General features: G+C 37.9%; 2 protein-coding genes across 2 annotated transcripts; one reads left to right on the top strand and one right to left on the bottom strand.

Annotated features, from left to right (window-relative positions):
• The first annotated feature begins 6,925 nt into the window (after nt 1-6,925).
• LOC105033100 (uncharacterized) lies at nt 6,926-9,556 on the top strand. Its single transcript, XM_010907752.4, is given in 7 exon segments — nt 6,926-7,469; nt 7,547-7,682; nt 7,766-7,777; nt 7,780-7,888; nt 8,021-8,060; nt 8,160-8,403; nt 8,496-9,556. Coding segments are annotated over 7 exon segments (825 nt in total). The 5' UTR covers nt 6,926-7,262; the 3' UTR covers nt 8,573-9,556.
• Nucleotides 9,557-10,303: 747 nt separating this feature from the next.
• LOC105033107 (patatin-like protein 3) lies at nt 10,304-11,315 on the bottom strand. Its single transcript, XM_073245310.1, is given in 2 exon segments — nt 10,304-10,363; nt 10,551-11,315. Coding segments are annotated over 2 exon segments (825 nt in total).
• Nucleotides 11,316-27,621: the final 16,306 nt, after the last annotated feature.

Raw genomic sequence — 27,621 nt, 5'->3', positions numbered from 1 at the left:
GTCATGTGGAACAGTCGGCCAGGAGCTTATGCCTGAGACAACCCCTACTGGCTTATAGGTGGATCAGCCGGTCAGGAGCTCATGCCTGAGACAGCCCGCCAGGAGCTTATGCTTGGGACAGCCTCTCACGGGCTTTCGTACGTGAGACAGCCGGCCAGGAGCTCATCCTGGGACAGTCTTGAAAGACTTTTTAAGTGGATTCGATCCGGATGATGATTAAGGTATAGACTCAGATAGTCCAGAGCCAGAAAGAAAATGTTAAAAATCATGTAATTATGAAAGGAGAAATGAAAGATAAGACATGAAATAATTGTTGAACAAAAGTATTTCACCTGTTAATATATGATGATGCATCTATTTTGACAAGACAGAAAATTTATGAATGTTTGCATTATTCTGGATATTGAACATGAGATTTTATATCTTATTGCTTATCCTTATTTTCAGATTATATTACTATATTAGTGTGATATGAAAATTCTTACTGGGCTGTAAAGCTCACATCCTTTCATCTTTCTTTTCTTCTCAGAGATACAGGACGTTCATGATTGGCTATGGCTTAGATTTATGGGTGAGCAGATGGATAGATAGAGTATCATAGTACCTGATCAGAGGATTGAAGAAATTTAATTTGTAATTATGCAAGGTTTTACAAATTATTATTGAAATTAATTGTTATGGATGTTAAGATTGTAATGATTTATTTTGGCCTTGCATATTCTTTAGGGATTGCTCTAAGGAGTGTGTGTCCATCACGTATCCGATCCGGATGTTGGGTTCGGGGCGTGACAGAATGGTATCAGAGCATAGGTTATGATCATTAGGAAATATGATATAAGTGATTAGGATTTGATAGAATGATATTAAAGCTTAGGTTTAAGATCATTAGAGATTATGAAGAGATATTAAAACTTTATGTAAAGATCAGTAGGATGTGATAGAGTGGCATCTGAGCTTAGAGGTTAGGTTACGTTTATTTGGAGACAATGATACAAGTGATTAGGATATGACAGAACAGTACTAGAATCCACGTTTGAGGTCACTAGGGATTGTCATATAAGTGATATCAAAATTTTGGGATTAAAATCAATAGAGTATGATAGATAATATCAGAATTTAAGGTTATAATCATTAAGGATGTAATAGAATGATATTATAGTTTAGGTTATGATCATCAGAAAATATGATTTAAGCGGTATTTGAGTTTAAGGTTATAATTATTCAGAATTATAATTTTAGTGATATCTGAATTTAGATTATGATCATGAGGAACATGATAGAAAAGATTCAATATTTAGATTTTGAATCAATAGATATTAAGATGAAATTTATACATAAGTGGCATATGTTATCTATAATAAAATTGATGAGTTATATCTTAGATTTCAATTAGTAAGATTGACCTAAGTATGAAAAGAGTTGACCTTGGAATAAAGTGCAAGGTATTGATAAGATATGTTGAGTATACTAGAGGATTTTGGAATGTAAAACTTATATGATTGAAGATCATGATAATTTTTTTTAATTTTGATGATAATTGTCTGAGCATTATGAATTTTGGACTTATTAAAGAAAGTTAATTAGGGTATGGTCTAAGAAGAAATTACATCATATGAGAGAGAAATATTTTTGAACATTGAATCTATAAGAGATCATATAAACTTAATTTAGATGAATATATATATATATATATATATATATATATATATATATATATATATATACTTAAATTTTATTATGAGAATACGAGATACACATCTTGGTAAAAATCTTTGGTCACTCAAAATATCATATTCTGAATATAATTTCTTGTATTTCAAATTGTATTGAATTTCAAATTTCAAATTTATTTTTCTAAGTGGATCAAAAGTATTTTGATATTGTTGTTAAATTAAAGAAGAAAATTTATTTTGTCAGAGTATGATATACAGGTTATGATGAAATCTTTAACAATTCGTATTACTATCTGTGGATTAATTTTTTTTAATTTTTTCTGTGATTGTTGAAGATGGTGAGGTGTATTAATTATTCAAGACAAGTTTGGATTTTTTTTTTAAATTGAACTAAGACATCTTGCTAGTGTTAAATTTTGAATGACTTATACAAGGGACAAGATTTTCTATGGATAACAAGATTTTGTATGGATTTATTGATTAATATTAAGGGTTGTGATGAAAGGAGCTTTATAAGAAATAATCAAGTTGATTCTACTTAAGGATGTTGGCTTGAGTTCTTCTAGTTTGTCAAGTTAGAATTAATTCTTTTAAAAAAGAAGATTGATTTAAAAATTATCTAAATAATTGTAAGGTAAATCTAAGATTAACTCCAATTAATTCTAGACATGTTGAATTCTTGAAGAGTGATGAAACTTATACAATAATTTCAAACATAAAAAGTGGATCAAGATTTAATTTTTATATGCTATACCCGAAGGTAGTGAAGATAAAGAAACTTAAAATTTTGCCCTAAGTCTTATATGAAATTTGAAGGTTAGATCTATCTTGGATTGATCTAACATATAAGGATATTTTTATCTTTGATAGACTTATATAATTTGATGAATTAAAATCAGAGTACGCAGCAAAAGCATGGTGGTTTAAATTGATTAAAAATATTAATTCTTTGATTTCGAAGATATTATGGAATACATTAGTTGTAAATAAAGAATGATTTTAATCTGATCATAGTCGGATAATTTTTGTTAGTAGGTTGTTTCATTGTAGATAATGCCAAAAAATTTTAGATATCTCAAATTACAGCTTGATAGTTCTGATATTAGTTCAAACTTAGAAAGTCCTAACATAGATCTCATATTTTTAAAATTTAATATTGTTACTTGGACTGATATAGAAGATTGAGGTTTTCTTAAGATGAGAGTCTACATATAAAAATTTATTGGAAGGTCAAGAGAAGAAAGAAATCGATAATCGTGAAGAGTGTCCAATGTTCAACCTTTCTTTATTTTTCTATCAAGGGTAGTCTGAGATAATTATGAATTTCGAGTGGAATGTATTAGACAAATAACGGTGGTATATTAATACAAGTCCAAAATGTTACAGTTCTTCAAAAAGTTGAGAAATCAATAAGAGGAGATGAATTTAAAATTTTAAATAATTTTTGTTATAACAAGATCATGAGAAATAAATAATATATAAGACATTATCGTAAGCTTAAGAATGATATGAAGAATGTATATTTTGAAATATGTATCTCGAACGACATAACTTAAATTTCGAGGACAAAATTATTTTTAAGGAGGGAAGAATGTAATAACCCAGATTAAAAAAAAAAATAAAAAAAAAGAAGAGAAAGGAAGAGGACTCCTAATAGAGTCCGTCTCCCCTCTTTGAATCAAAATGGGATTGGGACTCTAGGAGCCCTAGATCCCATCCATAAATCCCCTTCTCCCCTCCCTCCAAAGGATCCCAAAGCCCGGCCTCCTCTCTTCTTCCTCCCTCTTTCTTTCTCGTTTTACCGATTTTCTTAGACCCATGCTCACTGAAAATTAGAAACAGAGACTGCCGGAGCTCGAGGTAAGCCCCTCCCCTTCTTTCTCTCCCTCTTCCCTTTCTCCCCTGGCCCAAGGCCTCGACGCCGGCCACCGACTTTGTCAAAAATCAGTCGCAAAAGAAATCCCCTATTTTTCTAAATTTTCCCTTGATTTTGCCGTCGTTCTCCTCTTCGCTGCCGGCCGTCCGCTGCTGGCCACCGTCGGCCGAACCCCATCGTCGGCCATTGTCGGATCTCCGGCCAAGCCGCCACCCCGTCGGAGCTTGAGCCACCGAGGGGGGGGACCTCACGGTCTTCCCCTGTTTCAGCCAAGGGAGGCCGCGGAAAGAAAAGAAAAGAAGAAGAAAGAAGAAGAAGAAGAAAAGAAAAGAAAAGAAAAGAAAAAGAAGAAAAGAAAAAAAGAAAAGAAAAAGAAAAAAAAGAAAAAAAAAGAAAAAGAGAAAGATAATGATAAAAATAGAATAAAATAAAAAGAAGAAGAAGAGAGAAAAATTTTTTCTCTCTCCTCTCTCTATCTTCTCTCTCCAATTTCTCTCTCTAGATTCTCTCTCTATTTTCTCTCTCTAGATCTTTCTCTCTTTTTATGGATTTTATCTCTCTAGAATCTTTTTACCTTCTCTCTGATTGCATCACAGACCCTAGGATATATTTGAAATAAAAATATGATGAATTGAGATTGCTCCGAAATTCGTGCAGTAGATCTGATCCCAGTCCGATCATATTCGTAATTTGTAACACTTGATTCATATTGAGTCATCCTGATAGGACCTCTGATGGTCTCGACCATGATTGCCTCATCAGAAGGATACGAAGATTCTCTCTCCACTTTCTCTCTCTACTTTCTCTCTCTAAATTTTTCTCTCTTCATGAATTTTCTCTCTCTAGAAGTCTTATGGATCAGTGGAGGATCCTGATACATAGACAAATCTTAATTTTGATTAATCCTAAGAGAGATCCTCGATTTGTGTATTAGGATCAATTATCGATAATTTCTCTATATGTGATTTTTATATTGATCAGGGTTATGAAGAGATGATTGTCTGCATATGATATCAAGTGGAATATTTTGTTAAAGAAATTTATAAATTAAAGAAGAACATTGATTTCTGTGCTTGGATCAGTCACCGGTAAAGGTAAGAATCCCTGTACATGATCACTATTATATATATGCTATTTTACTGTTGGTCTTGCATCGTTGATTTTGTATCATCGGATTTGAGATCGATGAATTTATTATATCTGAGATACTGTTATTTGATTTTGAGCATGTGTATGTTATGTCAATATATATGTATCAGAGATTGATGGCATGATTATATGGATATGACATATTTGAATTGATCATAATGCAAGACAGAATTGATTTGATGAAATCAACACATAATGATTAAATGAAAAGAAAGAGATATATGGTATGGACTAGCCTTGTCATGTGGAACAGCCGGCCAGAAGCTTATGCCTGGAACAGCCCGCTAGGAGCTTATGCCTGGGATAACTCCCACTGGCTTACAGGTGGATCAGCTGGTCAGGAGCTGACGCCTGGGACAGCCCGCCAGGAGCTTATGCTTGGGATAGCCTCTCACGGGCTTTCGTACGTGGGACAGCCGGTCAGGAGCTCATCTTGGGACAGTCTTGAAAGACTTTTTAAGTGGATTCGATCCGGATGATGATTGAGGTATAGACTCAGATAGTCCAGAGCCAGAAAGAAAATGTTAAAAATCATGTGATTATGAAAGGAGAAATGAAAGATAAGACATGAAACAATTATTGAACAAAAGTGTTTCACCTGTTAATATATGATGATGCATCTATTTTGACAAGACAGAAAATTTATGAATGTTTGCATTATTCTAAATATTGAACATGAGATTTTATATCTTACTGCTTATCCTTATTTTCAGATTATATTACTATATCAGTGTGATATGAAAATTCTTACTGGGTTGTGAAGCTCACATCCTTTCATCTTTCTTTTCTTCTCAGAGATACAGGACGTTCATGATTGGCTATGGCTTAGATTTATGGGTGAGCAGATGGATAGATAGAGTGTCATAGTAGCTGATCAGAGAATTGAAGAAATTTAATTTATAATTATGTAAAGTTTTACAAATTATTATTGAAATTAATTATTATGGATGTTAAGATTGTAATGATTTATTTTGGCTTTGCATATTCTTTAGGGCTTGCTCTAAGAAGTATATGGCCATCACATATCCAATCCAGATATTAGATTCGAGGTGTGACAGTCAGCTTTCAGTATAATAGTGGATCGGATTGTCATAAGAAGAAGTATTAAATAAAATAAATTTCTAATAACTCCGAAAATTTTGGATTCAAATGCGATCTTCATATTAGACGGCTCGTGATTCAATATCAAATTGAAATTATTTTACGATCATTCTAGAGTATGGATTGCCCGTTTTTAATCTTTATTTCCTGTCTAATCAGATGATGTGGTTTGAATTTATGAATGATGTGACATCTGTAGCACGAAGAATTTCTTTTCTGATTCTTATAGAATTTTTTGCTGAATTCTGAAGAGCCTTCCCTCCCGTTCCTTTACCAGGTACACAGTAAAGATTTCCTACCAGAAAGAACAGATAAATAGAGAGAGGGAGCGCTTTGACAAAGCATGCTAGCGACAGCCATGATTCAGTTCCAGGTTACTTTTCTAATACTGGTGCCAAAGGGAACTAGGAACAAAACATTGTACCCATTGACCATGGTTACGCTTCTCCCAATTAAAATCCATACCATGTCCATAAGAAACGCCGTTACTTCCGGAACTCGGTACTACCCTTTTTCCTTTTCCCTATTTTTCAAACCACCAAAACAGCAACACTTCTCATCCAGATAATTAATTTAGTCAGTCCCTTGCTAATACCTCTCTCGTTCCTTTCTGTATCTTTGGAAGGGGAGCACAATGTCCGTAGTCCTGGTCCCTCTGCACTTTTTAGTCCATAAGGCCAGAAGTTAGCAGTGAATACATTGGGGCTATGATGGAGGACACTGCAAACAGACAGTCCAGGCATGCATCCCAACTCATCCCCACTTCCTCCTCCAGAAAAATAAGGTTGACGGCAAAATTTCGTTTTATTAAAACATGGTTTAGAGCAGTGAGAAATTATATCCTCGATCACAGGTGGCACACTGCATCATTTACAGCCATTCGTTTCTACAATAATGCAACGAAATGAATACCTGATGAATGAGATTCCTAGAAATAAGAGAATATGATTGATGTAATGCACCAAATTCTTTCATTAAAATAAAAGAGATGGTAATATTTTTAATTTGAACCATATCAAGGATCCAAAGAAATATCAACACCAAACACAGTATTATGTGCCTCTCATAACTGTAAAGGTTGGAGCCAGCGAAGCAGAAATCAAAGCCCCCTCCTTCCCCAAAACCTCTCCATTATTTTATAGACTCTTCCATTGGACGCCGACCTGTCCTCCTTGTCGCGGGCACCGCCACTTCCGGTTCTACCATTTTCCCTTCCTCTCCTCCCTTTCTTTTCCTCTCTCTCTCTCTCTCTCTCTAGCTTCCCTTTCTTTTCCCAGTTCCTTCCTCTATTCCTCTGGCCTGTGATGATCTCCGTGCCACCGCTATCACTATCTGAGAATCCAAAGGGCAGGTTGGAGATCTTTTCTGGTCTGTGAAAATATAAAGATAGACGGGGAGAGAGAGGGAGGGACAAATAATCTGTGAGCTATTCCTCCTCTATTCCTCTCTTGTCGTCGTTGGTGATGGCGGCGCAGCCACGACAGTTCCAGATGGGTGGCGGCGTCGGCGGCGGCAGCAGCGACACCACCTACACGAAGATCTTCGTGGGAGGCCTCGCCTGGGAGACCCAGCGCGACACCATGCACCGTTACTTCGAGCAGTTTGGCGAGATCCTCGAGGCCGTCGTCATCACCGATAAGAACACCGGCCGTTCCAAAGGCTACGGCTTCGTATGTCCCTCTCTTCCGTTGTGATGTAAAAAAACTATGCAATATCTCTTCTAATTCTCTCTAGGCTCCTATATCAGGTGACTTTTAAAGATCCTGATTCAGCAATGAGAGCATGCCAGGATCCATCGCCGGTGATCGACGGAAGGCGGGCTAACTGCAACCTGGCATCGTTCGGCACTGCTCACCGAACCCGGCCATCGAACCCACAGCATGGTCCCCCTTTCATAGTCCCAAACCATCTATTAATATCTCTTTCTCATCCAAAGGAAATCTAATGATGTAAGTTCTAAATGCAGGGATGGCAGGGCGGTTAGACCTGTGGTTGGGCCCAGCATTGCTTCTATGTATCATGGAACAGCTGCCACCACCTCTTACTTCCATCATCCTGCCCAATATGCCTACCCTTATTCTGTTTATGGGTAAAGAAATTTTGCCTTCTGTTCTCCTTTCATTTTTTCCAATATTAGAAGCTTGCTTTATTTTTTTATCAGTTAGTATATGCAGTGATGATATCCTTCTTCCTCGGTTCATCTGTCCTCTTTTTGTAGCAGATACTCTGGAGGACACTCACAAGAACGCATATATCCAATGGTTAGTATTAATTATGAGAAGAACCTAAACAAAACTATGACAGGAGAATGGAGGATCCTCAGTTCATGACAATGGCTAATTTTCATGGCATTGGTGCAGAGCTACTACAGTTTATACAGCAGCAGCGGAAGGCAGCACCACCAGTTCTCTCCATACTATTCGGCTGCCGGTCCAGGGGACTTCCAAAACTTCTACCCATTTTATGCTCAATTTTCGCAGGAAAGCCAGGCACAGAGTGGAGGATATGGGCTGCATTATCCACAGACGCTGCAATACCCTTACTTGCCGCAGCAATACAGGGCTGGGATCCTCTCCATGCATCCCTCCATGACGCCGACCACCGGTAAGCTCTCGCCGTGAGGCCTATATAACATTTCATTTCTTCTCTCTTATGCTGCCATGCAGGTCAGTAACGGTGCTTGTATAATTCAACAGGGGTTACTGCCACAGCAGCTGTTGGGTCCAGCTCTTTGCAGCAGCTGCCAGGAAACACTTCGGTGCAGAAGCCATAGCCTTAAGTCTTGCTTCTGATATTAGGCATTCATGCATTCTCCATCCAATATAGTAACATGATCACATCGATAGGAAAGGAAAAGAGGAATCACCTATTTAGTGATATGAAGGGGAGAAGGATGCTTTGGGATTTCCTTGGTACTCCTCATTCCTCTCTGATTTCAAAGAGGGGAAGTGATTCATCAGCTTGTGGATAGAACAAGCGAGGGGATGTATCGCTTGCTTCGCTAGCTAACCGTCTTCACCTTCACCATGGTATGTTCTTTTCCATCATGAGTGCATTGTTTAATGATCATTGCTGTTCAATTAGAACTTAGGTGGATAGGGCTCTTTCATTCGCATGAAGGTTTTTGCTAATGTATCAACCAGAGGCCGGAATGGAATATTTGACCAGCTTTCTAGCCTCACATCCTCTATCATGCTAGCAGTTGATGGCTCAGAGAGACGATTTTTAGTCTTGAAGCTGATCCATTGGAAGATATAGAGCAGCTGAGGCCTCTGGGATGGCTCTGCTGACTTGTTTGTAATAATCTTCTTCTTTCTGTTTATGATTGCTGATTATTGTTAAGCTTATAAACTTATGAAGGATGAGTTAGATCAATGGGATTCGTGGTTCCTTCAACTGTTCTATCCTTTTTTTCTTTCTTTAATTTCCTTCTTCCGGTGTAATGATATCATCTGTAGTTGCTTTTCCTCTCAATCTCTTTTCCGATTTCCTCTCTTTCTTGGTGATGGAAGAAAACTGAGAGGTGGAATCCAAGGGAGCAGTGCCACTGGCGTGATGGTGTGGTATGAGAAACAGTAGAGAGGGTTGTGGGGAGAGGAATCCGAAGTAGCTTTAGCTGGTGCAATGAGAGATCCAACTGGGTGTACTCGGTTCATAAGCTGGCAAAAGGAAAGCGAGCCTTTTCTTTATACAGAGTCTCGAGGCACGCACAGGATGAGAAAGGTGGCACGTGAGGGAACGTGGGTCGGACTGGAGCAAAGGTGGGGGGAGGAGGAAGAGGGACCAGTTCCAATTACACGCTGGGAACAAATAAAAACCGGATTGTTGCACATGTAATGGATGTGGAGGAAGGTTGTGATTTCCAATTACAAAATCATTTGAGACAATTCACAATTTGTGTTGGAGCTAGTAAAAGAGAAATTACTTTTTTTTTTCTTTTGAGAGAAGAGGAGGCAGATCCATGCGTACTATAATTATCCAGGCTCAAATTCCTAAATGTGCTTCATCCAAAGAATCAGCCTAGCTAGGATATTTTGTTGCTAAAGCAAACTTATGTGATCACCAGGGCAAGCGTCAATTCGCTACGCTTTAATTTTTTTTTAAAAAAAATTAATTATTTCATGTGTAAGTTGATGAGTTCTTAATTTTAATTGATTTTTTTTTTTGATGAAAGGTGTTTGCTTATAATGTAAACACTAGTTTATAAATTTATGCGATACATGGATGTCAAAATCATTTTTTTTCGTTGGTCGGAGTTGGCACTTTCTCGATTGAATCAGTCACACATATTATTAAACACTTACGTTACAACAACATAAATCGAAAGGTTGAAATTAGTGTACCATATTATTATCAAACTTCAGTCAAAATTTTAATAAATTTTGATTAATATTTAAGTTTCAAGTAACCTGGCAACTCAATCCAATCAGCCAAAATTTTCAATAAATTTTGATTAATATATAAATTTCAAGTAACTTGGCAACACAATCCAACCAATACCGATTTAAAATTTGAGATTTGCTGCCCTGTTCTTCCCGAATGCCATGGCCACCACTTGATCCATCTGATATTTACAAAAAGAAAAAATAATTTAGAGAAGTAATTTCTAATTGTAAAATGACCAAAACACCTATTAAATCAACGATGGAGATCAGATGATCTACCCTAGTTAGAGCTCACAGAGAGGGTATTTTAGTTATTTTAGAACAATAGTGATAAAAAAATTGGAAAGAATGGCCTAGGGTTCGTACAATGTTGGCTTGGCCCATTCTAGCGATCCAGATGAATTCCATCACGGATGGTGGCATCGATGATTTTTCAGTGATCTCTAGCTCTCCGGGACGAAGATACACCACTAAGAGGTTCTCCACCCTGATGGTGAAGGGGAACTCCTGCTTGTTGTTCAACATGTGCATGACGGCTACCGCCGTGGGATTCCTCATTATCAAGCTCCCGCCGACGGCCCTAATCCGCATCCGACTATCCATCGACTGCATCTCCACCACCACTGTGGTGGTGCATGTTGCGGCACACACCTCTTGCATCAAGAAATCATAGCCGTCTGTCTACACCACGTCCACTTGTGAGAAAACAAATGGTGCCTTGGAAGCTAAATCGTAGCATGGGATCAGCACCAGCTTCACCATATCCTGCAGAGCGGTGTCGTCGAGGATTCGTTGGAAGAATGTCTGACAGCTGCCGCTGTCCGATCGCTGAAAGATCTTGTGGAGAATTTTCTTCTCACTGTAGATGGTGAGACGGGAGTGGTTCTTGATGAGAAGGCGGAGGGCGTTATCAGTGGAGAAGAGTGGGTGCCCGTCGGGGCCATGGGTGAAGAGCATCGCAGCAAGGATGCTGCCAGTGCCAGATCTAGTAGCGAGGTTGAAGAAGTCGACAACCCAGATAGTAGGGTCGTCGGAGGGTGTATAGAGGTTAATGAATGAAGTGAGGAAACACCATGCTTGTCCCAAGCGCTGTTCGTCGAGCACTTTTTTCACCTCTTTCTTAGGCCACATTGCTCCCTCCCCTCTTTTCCAACACCTCATGTGGCAAACGGAGGCTTCTTCTTTAAATACTTCTATTTTAATATATATATATATATATATATATATATATATATATATATATATATATATATATATATATATATATTTAGGTTGGCATCAATTAAACTAAGCGTTACTGCAGATGGGCCATGTAGGCCATTGCCATCGGCCTAAATGGTGCTATCTTGCATACAAGTCAAGGTTTCCCAAACTTTTTGCATGTGCTGGTTCTTGGGTTCTTAACTTTGCTTGTAACCCAACCACCAATTGCACTCATCTGCGATTGTCCCATTTGCACTAGATGATATTAATGCTAGCTTATGTAGGCCATTCTATAAGATTTAAGCTGATCCATTACAATGGTTTTATAAATATTTATAAAGACAGGTATAATCCAGTCTCATTTAGGTGATTCTATTGGTCCAAATCCATAATTTTTATAAAATTTTGGATCCAATCATTCAAACAGACTCTTAGAAGAGTCTTAGATTCAATCTCACCAAATGAATGGTGTCCTTCCTAGAAGTTAAGGCCACTCTTCTAAGTTTTGCTGCACTATTAATCCATTGGCTTGGCATATGTAATGAACATGGTCCACGCAAAGAAAGCACTTGTCCATGGTATATGTATGCACATAGGAGAGAGAGAGAGAGAGAGAGAGTAAAGTTAAAATATAATAGGTGGTATTTGGTTACAAAAGCATTCAAATACAAACTCAACAGTCAACCTTTTCAAAAGAAATATCATCACTATTGATCATAATTTCGAATGTCTAAATTATCTAGAACTCAAATATACATGCTTGAATTTCTCTTAATTTCTATGCATCAAGTGAATACTAATATATCAACGGTCATTTAGTTGCAAACCCAAATCTGGTGACAACACGGTGGAACCTAATGATTTTATGGTATTTTCTCCCTCATAAAATTCCATTTTGGGCTAGAGACCAATGAATAGAGTTTAGAAACCTTTTTTGTGGAACAAGTAATCAATTTCTTGTCAGAAAGTCATCCCAATGCATGGTGCTCCTACTACTACGGGGTCTAGGAAGGTAGATGCACTTAGATGAGGAGAGAGTACTTCTTTGAATCTATGACAGCTAGAAAAATTTCTTCTTAGTATCAATTTCTTGTCATGCAATCAAAGTGTAGCAAATAATTTCCACATAATAACTTCAGGAATATAAACCCTAGAAAAGGAATTTGAGGTAATAGCCAATGACATTCTTTAGAAGATCCTTACTAATATAGATATGCTACAAAAGATCTTTATTATAAACTACTAGCAATTCCTTTTTTTTGGTGAGGGATCTTGACCAACATGCCTAGTTTCTTCTTCATCCTTGAAAAAGATGGTGATAAGTTCCAACTATTCTATTTGCAAAATAAAATGATATAAGATGAGGAAGTAATGCAAGAGGGTAGGGCCTCGCGCAAACAACATTTCTTCCTTCACAGGGGTGGTTCCAGCCCTCAAGCCTCTGAAGAACAATGGATGCATGGGATTCTTTGAAAGCGAAGAGGTAGACATTTTGCTCCCTCCAAATGGTCCAATGTAAAGTAGTCATAAGGTAACGAAATTATCCATGAGTGCCTTTGAATCCTCTTTATTATGAGAGAAATTCACTGACTAGAATCAATCCCCATTGAGACATGCTCAAGGTGATGTGATGAGCTCACACCATTGTGAATTCGAAAACCACCAAATTGGCTAGCCACATGGGTGAAGCCTGTGCTTGAAATCCATAACTAACAATCTCAATGTGGAGAAAGTAGGAGAGATTCTATCTTACGATGAAGACCGGAACATGATCTAATGGCCTGTAAAGCTAGGCCTAACAAACACCGATTCCAGCCAGCAGCCTATGAGCCCAACCTCTAAATAAAAGAGGCCATAGGGGGATCCTCAGGTAAGCGAAAAAGTAACATCCAAACACTCAAGAGCTTTTACTCTGTTCTTGTAGTCTTTTTTCTCTTATGTTCCCAAAGCTCCGACTCACTTAAGCATCAGAGCATCTCCCATCAGAACACCCTCGATGAGTATGGACTTTCTTTGTAGGATCCTCCAACGTTGTAGATCCCAACCGACGTTCAGATCCAGCCACATCAGCACCTCATCGGAGCCTTGCAGCAATAAACTAGTGCTAGAGAAAGGGCCACCAACCCCTTTGAGAGAAAAAAATATAGTGCGGACAAGAGCACAAAACTTCACTACCTCTTACTGGCAATCCGTTTGTCGCAGTTGGAGTGATGTTGCTCATAGACCATTGTTGAATAATCTCTGACCATAATAGATCCACCACCATTTGAAGCTCTAGCTCACTAGCTTCAGGTGCTGACCGATGCTATACAGTGACTTCAACAAGTGATGGATAGTGGTAGTAGTATGACGAATCGAATTGTTGAGTAGCTCCTCCTATCTTAGCCGGTGATCTCATTCTTGAAGTCCGATATCCGCCCCCCGATGGCGCTCCCACCGCTCCATTGCCATTCTAATTCACCTTTCTATCGAAGCTTGAAAGAAGAGATGCATTTGGAAAACTCTTCCTCTACCAATGATTCAATCCCAACCTACTTCCCTAAGCTCAAAAGATTTTGACAGGAGAAGCTCAAAAAAAGAGTTCAAGACATCGAGCATATTCTCGACAAAGTCTAGGTAGGCCGCATCAAAGTAGCGATGGCCTCGACTCGAGCTCTCGACCACCATTCACCTAGGCCATCCTGGAGCAACTGATCTCGAGTTGGTTCAAAGTACCTCAGTTGGAGCCATATGTCAGCTTCATAGATCCTCTTGATCATTTGTAGAGTTATAGAACCCTCATGATACTTCAGGATGTTTCAAACACCTATTGTGTCTCACCTTCCTGGCCACCCTTAAAATGTGCATGAGTATGGTACTTTAAACTCCGACTAGGATCCATTCATTCATTCGAGTAGCTTGATGGTTGTTTTTTTTACTCACTTTAGCAGCTGCCGACCCCAACTGTGGAACTCAAACAATCACTTCTCTCTCAAGCAAAAAAGGGTCAGTCACTGCATTACTACATTGCATGCTTCAACACTATCACACTCGAGGTGCGGGACCTCAACCAGTCGATAGCAACATCAACACTTAAGCGAGGCTCATAGAATAAGCGCTTTGCCTTCTCCCTCGATGAGAAGTTTCTAAGGGATTATATTGACTTGCTAGCTCGAGCTCGAAAGTACACCAAAGTGGAGAAAGCTCAAAATCTCCATAGGCAAGTGGAAGAAAAGAAGATACCTAGTAAGAAAAGGAGTGGGAAAGATCTCCGGATGGCTCGGACCAAAAGAAAATCTTTTCGACAATAAAAGAGGTATTGCTTGAGGAGTCCTCCTAGTGATTTGACAACTACACTCCTTTGTCCACCTCCTAATCCTAGATTCTGATGGAGATTAAGGGCTAAGGATATCTACGACAATCTAGATCGATAAAATTCTCTTCAAATAGGAGGAATAGGAGGAGGCACTGTCGCTTCCACCGTACCATGGCCATAATACCGAGGAGTGTCACTAGCTCAAGGATGAGATTGAGGCCTTAATCTGCAGAGACTACCTCGACAAATATGTGTGGGAGCGGCAAGATCAAGCCCTCGATAAAGAGAATGATAACAACCGACCAACGGTCGGTTTCATCAATGCCATCTCTACCTTAGTCGGAGGCATAAGGGGAAGGAGATAAAATTGGAAAGAAAAAGAAAATGGCACCTCGGGGGCATCACTCTCCTTCATGATTTTTAAAGAAAAGTTAATGGCGCCATCATCGCACTACTAACGATAGCCGACCATAATGTAAATATAATTTTTGCTTATAACAAAAATCTATCTGATATTTTATTTTATAATGTTATCTAAAGGATAAAATTCAGTCAACCCAAAAGAGGAGAGGCTAGAGCTGAGGCTATATCCAACGATGCACGACACTAGTGATGGTATCATCAAAAGCAGCCTTGGAAGGCTCACGTGGCACATGGCAACCAAATTAGATAATCAGATTCTCTACTAGTCTCCACATGTAGATGAAGTCTCAAGCCTCCTAAGGTTCGCATTCAGAAGAGAGCAAAAAGCTCCTCGAGGCTTTCCATGACATCAAGGCCCTATCCCAAGAAATTCAACATGGCTCGCTATATCTAACCAAGGCAATCCCCAAGAAATCTAACGTAGCCCATTGTAGCCACATGGTGCACTTTAGCCAACCAGAGCAATCCTCGAGAAATTTAATGTGATCCACTATAGCCATGAATGGCCTACTATAGCCACACAGTCTATTGTAGTCGAGATAGCCACTATAGCTATCGATATGGTCTACTATAGTAACATGGTTCACTATAGCCGAGATGATCCACTTTAGCTATCAATATGGCCCACTATAGCTATGGATGGCCCAATGTAGCCAACCGGAGCAACCCTTTGAAAAATCTAATGTGGTCCACTATAATTATGGGTGGCCCACTATAGCCAATCGGATAATTTTTTTGAAAATCAAATATGGCCCACTATAGTCACATGGCCCACTATAATCGGGTGGTCCAATGTAGTCATCAGTATAGCCTATTGTAACCATGGAAGGCCCATTATAGCCACACAACCCACTGTAGTGGAGACGGTCTACTGTAGCCATCAACATGGTCCACTATAGCCATAGGTGGTCCACTGTAGCCACATGATCCATTATAGTCAAGATGATCTATTGTAGCTATCAACATGCTCAACTGTAGCCATAGATAACCTACTATGATCATATGGTCCAATATAATCGAAATGATCCACTATAGCCGTCAACATTGTCCATTGTAGCCATATGGCCCACTATAGCCATCCGGAATAACCCCTCAAAAAAATCCAACGTGGCCCATTATAGTCAGGGTGGCCCATTGCAGCCACATGGTGCACTATAGCCAATTGGGGCAACCTCTTGAGAAATCTAACATGGCCTATTTAGCCACGAGTGGTCTACTGTAGCCAACCGAGACAACCTCTCAGAAAATTCAACATGGCCCACTATAGCCATGGATGGCCCACTGTAGCACATGGCTCATTATAGCCAATTGAGATAACCCCTTGAAAAATTTGACAAGGCCTACTATAGCCACGGATGGTTCACTGTAGCCACATGGTCCATTGAAACCAACTGAGATTAATCTCCTAGAGATCCCATTCTACTAGCAAAAGTTGGTGATGACTATTAGAGAAGATTGACTCATCCCAAAGAAAGGAGAAGTGCTAGATGACAACCAAAAAGAGCCTCAATGAAAGAAATTTTTCATTCAGTAGGTTCATGTGCATTCTAGAGAAACTTATTACATCAAAGAAGCTCGTTACAGCAAAAAAGGAGAAATGCAAAGCTCATGCTTGGCCAATAACCCCTTGAAGCACAAGCCAAGTTTTGAGTCAACGCAATCCTCGATGAAAAACATAAGACTCCTCATCTTGAGACGCTCACCTGCCCCCCTCAAAATGACATCGGTGATGACATGGATGCTTCCCTTTAGAAATCCACTCACCTTCATAATGCCCCTCTGGTGAAGGCCGTAAAGTAGCTCTGGACAAGAGAAGCAAAAGGCCCTCTAGAAAGGTTCAAGACCTGACTGTAGAGGACAAGGCAATAAGAGCCCAAATGGTTGTCTTTGCAACCTATCAACCTGAGTAGCAGGGCTTTCCAATACCTCCCACGCCAAAGTGGGACATCTATTAAAGCGTCCTTCAAAGCACTCAGCAACTAATCGAAGGGAGGAGGTCTTCCAAGCCAATAAAAAGCACCGGCAACCCTTCGACACTAGGCAAGGCAATTCCACCATGATATTGAGGATGATAACCAAGGAAATACCATCCCAGATAGTAGAGCTCCCACTTATAAAAGGGGCAGGCTCAAGAAATTTCAAACACCCTATTAGTTGTGCGACAAATATCTCCACCATAAAAGCCTCCGAAGCTGTGCTTCCTGTAAAGCAGATACCAGCATTAAATATGAGTCCCATCAAGTCTCTGGACTATATGGCTTCCTACTGTGTAACTTTAAGGCAAATCATCTTCTCTAATTCGCAAAAGTAATGCAGCGCCAATCAGCATTCGACACTTGGCACGTGCATTTGACACTTGTCACATGCATACAGATGAAGTAGTAGCTTCAGACAACATCAAGGAAGATTTTAACTTGAGCATGGAACTAATTTGGGTGATTCATCCGAGCTCTTGATCGAGGCAAAGAGCCGACCACACCAACATCATAGAGAAGCAAAAGCTTCGAACAAGAGATAAACATAATGACCATATATTTCATTGATAAAAAATTTATTATAGAATTTTACCAAGGCGAAGACACCGAAAGCGAATATAAAAAAGATGAAGACCTAGTCTTCATTCAAAAAAAACACCCTGACCTCCTCATCATTGTTGTCGGGACGGAGGTGCCACCATCTTCTTCATGCGTGCCTGGCAGTCCTTAAAGCTTTGGATGAATCCAACTGAAGATGTCTCGATGAGCTCATCCTCAAAGTTCATTGAGGTCTTATACTTCTCAATGCATCTCTAACTAATCTCGGTGAAAATCTCTATTGCAACTCCGATGGGACCCCCATTGCCTCCAGTTAGCTAAGGATCCACCCTAAGCCTTGCTAACCCTCTAGAGGGGGGTAGGGCCCAGCCCGATGAAAATGAAGCCTGATACAGCTCCAACATAGCAATGTGCAGCCTCATAGCTGTGACCGACCTAGTCCCTGCTGAGGCCTACCACGAGTCAGAGAAGGAAAGTTTTGGTTGGGTGCTTCTCGCCCTCATGGACGAGGACTCCCCACATGAGGAGCTCGCTTTCTTCTTCATAGCCAATTTAATGGATGATAGCAATAGCCTCATGACTACCAGACAAAGAAAAGAGAACTTTTTTTTGATGACTATAGCGACAAGAGAGCAACTAATAGTTGGATGACAGAAAATCCTAACAGATGGATGGTCCATTTATACAGGCTACTAACGGTGTAGATCCGATCATCAATCGTCAGATCATGCCACTTGGCCAGCCTTGAGGGGGTGGACTGCGTGGCCTTTGTCGCATCCTTATTTGATCAAACCGCATATGGTGACTCATGAAGCATGCTTCGGAACTTACCACAACTTGCCATATGGTGGGTCTTGGGTGAGTCTAGAGGCAGTCTCCAAATTTTTTCTCTCAAGAGCATCGTTCCGTGACTTCTCAAGCTTCCTTCCTAATAAAGATAGAGCAAGTTGTAAAACAATGCATCATTAATCACCATAAATGCTTCCAAGAAAGAATCAGATCGGTGGTTCAACTATCAAGGCAGTTACTTCTTTTGCCTGAAGCCTAAAGATCACTTTGAACTCAGGAGTGGGGAGCATATATTGCAAGTGAAATCCACCGATCGGAACCAATTCTACATTGAGGTGTGTCTAAGAAGATATGGTGAGCTCACACCAGCTGTAAATCCGAGAACCACTAAATTGACCAGCCATACAGATGAAACCTATGCCTAACATCCACGACTAAAAACCTTGATATGAGAAAAGTGGAAGAGACTCCTTCCATGATAAAGATCAGAGTGTTGCCTAACGTACAGCCTACTGTGCTAGGCCTAACAAATACCGATTCTAACTAGTGGTCTATAGGCCCAACCTCCAAATAAAAGAGGTATGGAGGGATATCTTAGGTAAGCGAAGAAGGAACACCCAACCACTCAAAAGCTCTCACTCTGCTCTTGCGGTCTTTTTTCTCTTCTGTTTCTAAAGCTTCAGCTAACTTAAGTATCGAATGGTCTACTGCTGGAACACTATCGATGAGCATGAACTTTCTTGGTAGGTACCCTCCGACATCGTAAATCATGACTGATATTTAGCTCCAACTATATCAGCATCTTATTGGAGCCTTGCGGCAACACCCTTTGCATCCTCCACCTTGAACAAAGAGCTTATGTAGACCACTGGTACCACCGACTTGGGAAAGTGACTTGATGGTAAGCCATTTGTACCGAATGGAGTTGAATGGAGAATTTGGTGCTGGGCTATCTCAAAATATACACCATGGAAGTCACAATTATGACTAGCTACCTAGTTGAGAAATATCTAGCACGAATCAGATCTGTTCGTCCATCTAATCCATATCTTTCTAAAATCCTGTTAGAGTTCTAGCCTAAATCTCAACACAAGGATTTGGGCTGGGAGTATTCCCTTGATAAGGGCTATACTTAAATAGACTTCTCAACTGAAGATCTTAGCCTTGATCAGAGCAATGGACTAATGGTTACTCTGTAGGAATATCCTACAAAAATCGGACTATTTCATGCCTGTATCATCCAAGAGCTCATTAGAGTTTTAGTCTAAATTTCAGCAAGTAGGTCTGTTTGTCTGCAAGGAGAAGAATTTTTTTTTTTTACTTTTTTTTTTCATTGGATTCGGGGTTTGGGGTGGTGGTTTGATAAGTGCCAAGCTCAAATGAGCCCATAAATCTAACTGAAAACTCAGTTCAAATTCTGATCGATTATCCCAACAAACTTTTAATATACCAACTATCCTAGGTTTTTTTAATCCCTGTCACTTAGATTAGATACTATGACTATTGAAGTCACTGCATATTAGTATTGTTAGATACTTTATTTTACTTTAATTTTTTTATTAAAATTTATTTATTTATTTATTTATTTTGGTAAGAAGAGGGCTGAAACTATATTAATTTAACAGTAAGAAGCAATGTTCCGTACAGACCTATATAAGCCAAAATGAATTTACAGTTATCAAAAAGAACCAACATATGACCTGATAATCAACAGATAACAAAAGTGGAGTACAAAACAATATGAACAAGGACATAAAACGGAACAATAAACCTAAAGACCCAAACTTATAGAATTGATATAGAACAGCTTGTATAATGAGGTTTAGATGTTGATCTGCTGAGTATATGTGAAATCCCTGAACTGTTGAGTATAAAAGCATCAGTAATAACCTGTGTGTTGTATGAAACAAATCTGTTAGAAACATTGAATTGTATGCATATGGTTGAAGGTATATTGGCAAGAAAGATACCAGAAGCCCTTATTGGAAGTCAGCAAGCAGCAACTTCACTGTGAAATTAAGTGCCAAATTTACTTTATATTGTTGATCTGTTGATTATAAACATTGATCTGTGGAGTATGTGTAGAATCTTTAAGCTGTTGAGTATGAAACCTTCTGCAAAAACCTGTCTCTAGTATGAAATATAACTGTTACAACTTTTGTATAGTATGCATATGGTTCAACTGCAAACTGATATATCACTAAGAAATATAACAGGAAGTCATGTTGGAGATCATCAAGTAGTAATTTCACTTTAATAGTAATTGCCGAAACTGCTTCAGAGTGGAACCATCGGGTGATGGTTGAACAATAAAACAACTTAGAACCTGAAAAATTTACAGCCAGTATTTCAAGAAAATCAGATGATCGTAGAACCTGCAAATTGATATAGAAACCAAAGGTTAGGTAAAACAACACACTCTTCTTCTTTCCTTCTTTTTTCTTTTTCTTCTTTTGTATATTTTGTTTTCTTTTGCCTCTCTTTTCTTTTTCATTCTTCTTGTGTTTTCTCTTCTCTTCTTTTTTTTTTCCCCTTTTTCTGTAATTTCTTTCTTTCCTTGCACACAATGACATGAGACATGATGGTGCTTGAAGGAATAAATGGTAGAGTTGATACATATGATTATCTCAATGGCCAACCACTACTGCAGAAATCAGATCTATCTTGTGAGATAAAAGTATAAATTGATGGGGATGTTGGTCAAGACACCATCTCTATAGAACCTTTTTGATACTGTGCGTTGTAGCAGAAAGAAAAAAGAAATAAAATAGAAACAACCAAATATGTGGATCAGCTAAAAAAGGCTCGCCTCTACGGGGCATGCAAGTTTACTATGAGAAAAGAGAAAAATTACAAGAGAAATCACACCCTCAATCCATGTACACCCAATCTCTCCTTCACAAAAGCTCTCTTTTTAGGAAGACCCCTTGAACCTCTGAAGCGACTGCTGTCTGCTGCCTGACAGTCTGTCTGAAGCACCATGCTCTTGCTCTCTATCGGTGCCTTGCTTTTGCTGCTCTGGATCCTCTGCGAACAACCAAAGCTGCTCATGTCTCTGTTTTGTAAATAAGGGCCTTTAAAGCCCTGAATTCGAGCGAAAATAGGAGTCATGGACTCCTCACAGCACCCAAACAGGTCCCTGAACTATCAGATCAAGATCGACAATACTCCAAGCCATCCGATCATGCAATCAATCTATGAAAACCCCCATAGACAATGAAAAATTAGAGAAAAACGCCCATCGATCCATCGTGGACCGCATGAAACCAAGGAGAAACGCCCGCTCAATCCATGCGAATCCCCGTGGACCGTCGATCCATGCACTACGCATGGATTGCATGAGAAGTATCAGGCAGGCCACGCCCACGCACGTCCGCCTGGGCTGGGCCGCCCTCGCACGCACGCTAGTGTTGAAAAATGTAGTGATTTCATGCATGTATTTTAAATTTTTTGAAATAAAATACAGCAGAAGATAATTAGATTAATCATATTAATCTAACATGCATATGATCTAATCATCAAATCAACCTACTCTAGATCTATTACATGATATATTACATATAAATCTGAAAAATACTGAAGATAAAATCAGCATGCATGCATATGAGTAGTAGATCACATCTATTTCTAATCTGAGTTCAGAACTTGATACCTGAGTATGGATTTATGATCACCACTACTGAAGATATGGTAAGGATAATCTTTGCTAGTTGCTCACAGCTACACACACGTCCGGACTCTATAAAAAGTCCACTTGAAGCTCCGATCTGATCGTCTTCTCGAAGTGCTAGTTCGCGCGAAAATCTTCTCCTTGACTGGTTTGAATTTTTTTTCAAATCTATGGAACTTTTTAGAAGTTGAAGATGACTTTTAGAGGAGATGAAGAGGTAGAAGAAAGATGGAGAAGAAAATAATTTTCTTCTTATTTTTCTCTCTTCCCAAATCCTGAAGACTAAATCCTAGATTTTTTTTTTGATCTTTGCTCACCCAAGAGAAGAGAACTCTTCTCTCCCTTTTCCACCAAGAACCCATAGCCCAAAGCCCCTTAACGTAGAGAACTCCTTCTTTACTATCTTACATGCACAAAAGAAACCACAAAAGCTCTTTTTTTGGCATGTAATAAGGTTGGGATGAAGAGTCCTAGAGATCTTGGACTCTTTCTTGCCTTTTGTGGCCTCCTCTCATCAAATCACATCCAAGAAAAATATGGGATGCCCAACCACTTATTTTCCATGGTAAAACCAGATGTGATTTGATTTTCATGGTGAAGAATTTTATTTTGTCACACAAAAGAAGGGAATAAAAGGGAAGCAGTGGCAAGGTCTAAGAGATAATGTCAAACATTATCCATATGGTATCCTATTTTAAATCTGATTTGAACATACCAAATAAAATTAGATCCTACCCAAATTTGGATGTGAGATAGAGAAGAGAAAGGATTTTTTGGTGTGAAAAAATCTCATGTAAAAAGCATTTGTGCATGAGAAAACATGGCATGCAAAGTGTGGTGCATGGGAGAAGGAGAGTCCAATCCTATATAGACTTTTAGTTTCCTTATTTGAATCCAAACCAAATCACATCTGGTTTAGCCTAAATAAAATAGATGAAATCTAATCTAATTAGGTTCATAAATTCTTTATCAAATTTTAATCAAATTAAAAATTGATTGAACCAAAGTCTTGATCAAATCAAAGACAGTTCTTCTTTAGCAATTAGATCATCTTATAGCCTAATCAGGTCAAACCTAATTGAATCTAATTCAATTAGATTTTATTTAATCTTCTTTGCTCATTCAAATTGAGCTAATTAGTAATCTAATTATTAATTAATTTTTTATTAATTTATTAATATTTGATGAATAAATTTATTATAATTTTTGCATAAGATTAACCATTAATCAAATTGATGATTAAGCCCTTGAACGATTCTCAATGTTGATCGACCATTTGATCAGTCAAAAATTTTTTTGAGTGTCATCCCATAGGTTCGAACCTAAGCTGGTAGCAAAAAATATATTTTTGAACCAATTGATATAACTATCTAGCAATGGTGACTCGATATCTGGATAGGTCGAATGATGGCAAAGCAACATTCAAGAGCTTATTGGTGTATGGTTATCGTATTATTCATCTCTTTGATCTTAATGCTCGAGGACGACCTAGAATTTAATTGTCAATCATAGATAAGTCATCCACATTATATTCCAATCTTTCAAATCCATCACATGGATTACTCGATCTTAGATTTTGCTAAATTGAAATACTTTGATACATTAACTCCTACTAATTCAGAGGGGTCAATCCCATCTTGACTCATGCACCGACTTAACAAGTACTTGACTGCACCTAAAAATTTTCTGTCACTAAATTTAAAATTCAGTTAGTTTAACACCAAAGTACAGTGAGTTGCTTGCAAGTCACCATGGTGATCTCAGATCGGAGGGACACTTATACCCATATCCTTCGTGAGCTACTCTTGACAGTAGAGTGCTTCGCAATTGGTCGTATTCAATGAGATATACTCCTATATCTCACTTGTATGCCATACCAGTATTTTCACACTATTTAATTACAAGGACAACTAATGCATATGGCACACAATGATCTACACTTGATATCACTATCGTCCTAGTAATAGCGTATCGTTTGGCCGTGAACCAGTTTAAAAACTACGTGATAAATCTTTCTTTATCGATTAAAGTAACCCTAAAGTATTCATCACAATATAGAAATTCATTAGAAGATGTAACTTTGCAATGAAAAAGATCAAATAACTTTTATTATTTATCAATTCATATATAATTAGCACAATCGTCAAATAATTGGTTTTAGGACATATTTTTCAATAGCTCCCACTTGGACTAAAGTCAATCAGTATAGTATCATATACCCATCTTCGATTTATCATCTCAGAACTCTTAGATATCGAGGCTTTAGTAAATGGATTGGTTATGTTCTCCTTTTCATCGATTTTCTAAAGTTCGATGTCACCTTAATAAATTTTTTGAATAAGTTGATAGCGATACAAAATACTTAGTAAGCTAATGGGACTTCGACTCCAAGGCATGAGCTATGGCTCAGTGCTGTACAATATAGCAGAACTATTATTGAAGGGTGTCACTTCTAGCTTACCAGTGAATCTGTATAATCACATAGCTTTCTTGCAAGCATCGAACGCTGCAATACATTCTGCCTCATAATTTGAATTGGCTATATTGCTCAACTTGAAATCTTTTCAGCATATTGCTTCATTATTTAGGATAAGAATTTATTTCGACATATTCTTACTATTATAATATCCAACTAAAAATTGAAGTCATACTTTACAAGTTTTAAGTCAGATTCTCTATAACCGAATCACCAGTCCTTAGTATTTCTCAAATACTTAAGGATGACCTATTAGTGATTCTCATCCGGATCTTGCAAGTATCCACTCACTACCCGTAGTGAGTATACCATATCCGATCTCATACATGGTGTACATGATAGAAAAATTTTACTCATAAATATCCTATGTATGTTGGATTGAAAAAATCTAAGTAGCCTCTTAGATCTATCTCTATAGACCTCATCCCTAGGATGAGAGATGCTTTTCTCAAGTCCTTTGTGGAGAACAATAATAACAGTAAAATTTTTATTCTCTGTAATGTATGAAATATCATTCTTGATTAAAAAAATTTTATTCACATACAAAATAAAAAATATACTCACAGAACTATTAACCCATTTATATTTGCTGAGTTTATCTTCGTTCTCAACGAAGCCATATATTTTGATCACTTATTAAAATACATGTTCCAACTTCAAAATATTTAATATTGCCATAGGAAAAAATATCTCATTATGGTCAATACCATAACATTGACAATATCCTTAGGCAACCAGATGAGCTATGTAGGTCTCCACCTTCTCGTCTGCGCTTTCTGATCCTATTGAAGATCTATTTATATCCTATAAATTTTATCCCTTCGAGTGGATCAATGAGTGTCCATACACCATTGACTTTCATGGACTTGATTTCAGACTTTATGGCTCTAAGCCACTAATCAGAGTCAGACCTCTGCATGGCATTCATGTAGATAATCAGATCCTTGTTGTTCTCATTGAGTTCAATAGGATCACGTCCTAAAACTAGAAATCGAAGTATCTATCCAACGGACATGGTACTTTATCAGATCTCCTTAATAGTATCTCAATAATGAATTTCAGATTTGATCTAATCAAATTCGATTCTATAGGTTCACTAGATTGTGTTGATTCTTTTACCTATCGAACTTCATAAGTTCCACATTAAAGGCATCAGTTCCTTCACCAAGGTACTCCTTTTTCAAAAAGAATGTCGAACAACTTTTGTTCTGTAGTAAGGTAGAAGTTATATCCCTTAGATTCTTTGGGATTACCCTATAAAATAATATATATAGGATCGAATTCCAAGTAAATCAGTTTGTAAATACTTGACATAAAATAAATACTTCTAAACCCTAAGATAAGAAAGTATCGGCTTGTGCCAATTTCATATCTCATATAGAGTCTTTGCGACTGATTAATTCGGAATTCAATTGAGAACATGACAAGTAGTCTCAAGAGTATAATCTTAATAGAAGACTGACAGATTTGTAAACCCCATAATAGATCGAACTATATCTAACAAAATCGATTCCAATAAGAGAATCCTATTCTCTTCTAGATATGTCAAAAACTCATCGAAAAGGTATTCTCCTCCTTGGTTTGACCAAAGAATTTTAATGCTCTTCCTAGTTTATTTTTTTATCTTATTAAAAAATTATTTGAATATTTTAAATAATCTAAATTTATGGCAAACATATTCATAGATCCAATACATCAGCATATATCAGACTTAGAACATCATTGGCTTGTTCAGCTTTTTCAATAAAAGATGACTTGGTCATCTTACTAAGAAGATAGGATTGACAGGTTGATAATGATTCACAATCATTGACTTGAGAATTATCTCCTATTGATCATATTCTTGTTTATATGACCGAGTCTTCAATGTCAAAGATAGATATTTGTGACATTATCTACTCTAAGGAGTTTGTTTATTATGTACAATACACTAACAGGCTGTGACTATTTGTAAATATCATTTCTCAGTTGTCCATACGATTTTGATATTATTCATAATGATATCATAAAAATCATTAGACAATAGTGACAATCACTAAAACAATATTGTTAGAATTGAAAATAGGCTCGATGATTCTTAAAATCAGGATTGGAACATAACTTCTATCTCCAATATTTAGGAACCTCTTGTTGTTTTCAAACTTTCTACCAATCTGAAGTCGTTGCAATAATTTGCATGGATTTCTTATTCCAATATCCAGATAGTAGTATCATAGATAGAGAAATCATAAGGTGTTATCATATAAGTACCTTGTTCAGCAATTATTTGCTGATTTCTCTTCTTTAGCTTGTTTGGATCAAAGGACTCTGCTAGACTAGATTAATCTTAGACTCTTTTGTCAGTTCGAGATTCATAGCCCAAGTACGACTCTTTTGCACCTTTTTTTCTTTTCTTTCTCAAATAATTATTACCCCACTAAAGAAACATCTTCAGAGATGCAAAAGAACTTCTTCAATATTTGAAAGATTTCCTTCCACTGAGCATCAATGAATTTACAACTAAAGTCATATTCTTCGCTGATCTCAAAAAATATTATACGGTGATATGATCATTTGGTCACTTCTGATAAGTGCCTTTGATTGCATCATATGTGTTGGACATAAAAATATTAGGTGCTAGATCTGTAATCATATATAGGATCCATTCATGCTCTAGAACTATTTGCAACTTCTGATACCATCAATCGAAGTTGGGTTCTATAAATAAGTCACTGTCAAATAGTGAATAGAGTAACAGACGTCTAGCCATAACTAAAAGAAAAATATAAGATCTCTATGTTTATGAATTGATTAAGCCTAAAGACTTGGACTTTAGTCTAAAGGTTCTCCTACTATTTTATACGAATTGGTAGCCTCTATCTCCAATTCGAGAAATTACCTTAATTTTTTAGCGGGTACTAGAATCCACACAGTTTCACATGAGCCCGACTTTGGCTAGCTCACTTATGTACATCTATGGGTAGGTTCTTAATCAATTATTTTAGTAAATAATTTTTTGTAATAAGTTTCATCCCAGATTTTATTTCAGTAGGCGATGGACCTTCACT

Source organism: Elaeis guineensis, chromosome 11 (genome assembly GCF_000442705.2).
Source record: "Elaeis guineensis isolate ETL-2024a chromosome 11, EG11, whole genome shotgun sequence".
Lineage (NCBI taxonomy): Eukaryota > Viridiplantae > Streptophyta > Magnoliopsida > Arecales > Arecaceae > Elaeis > Elaeis guineensis.
Note: the sequence above shows the minus strand (reverse complement) of the source record. Positions and strands in the feature narration are given on the sequence as shown.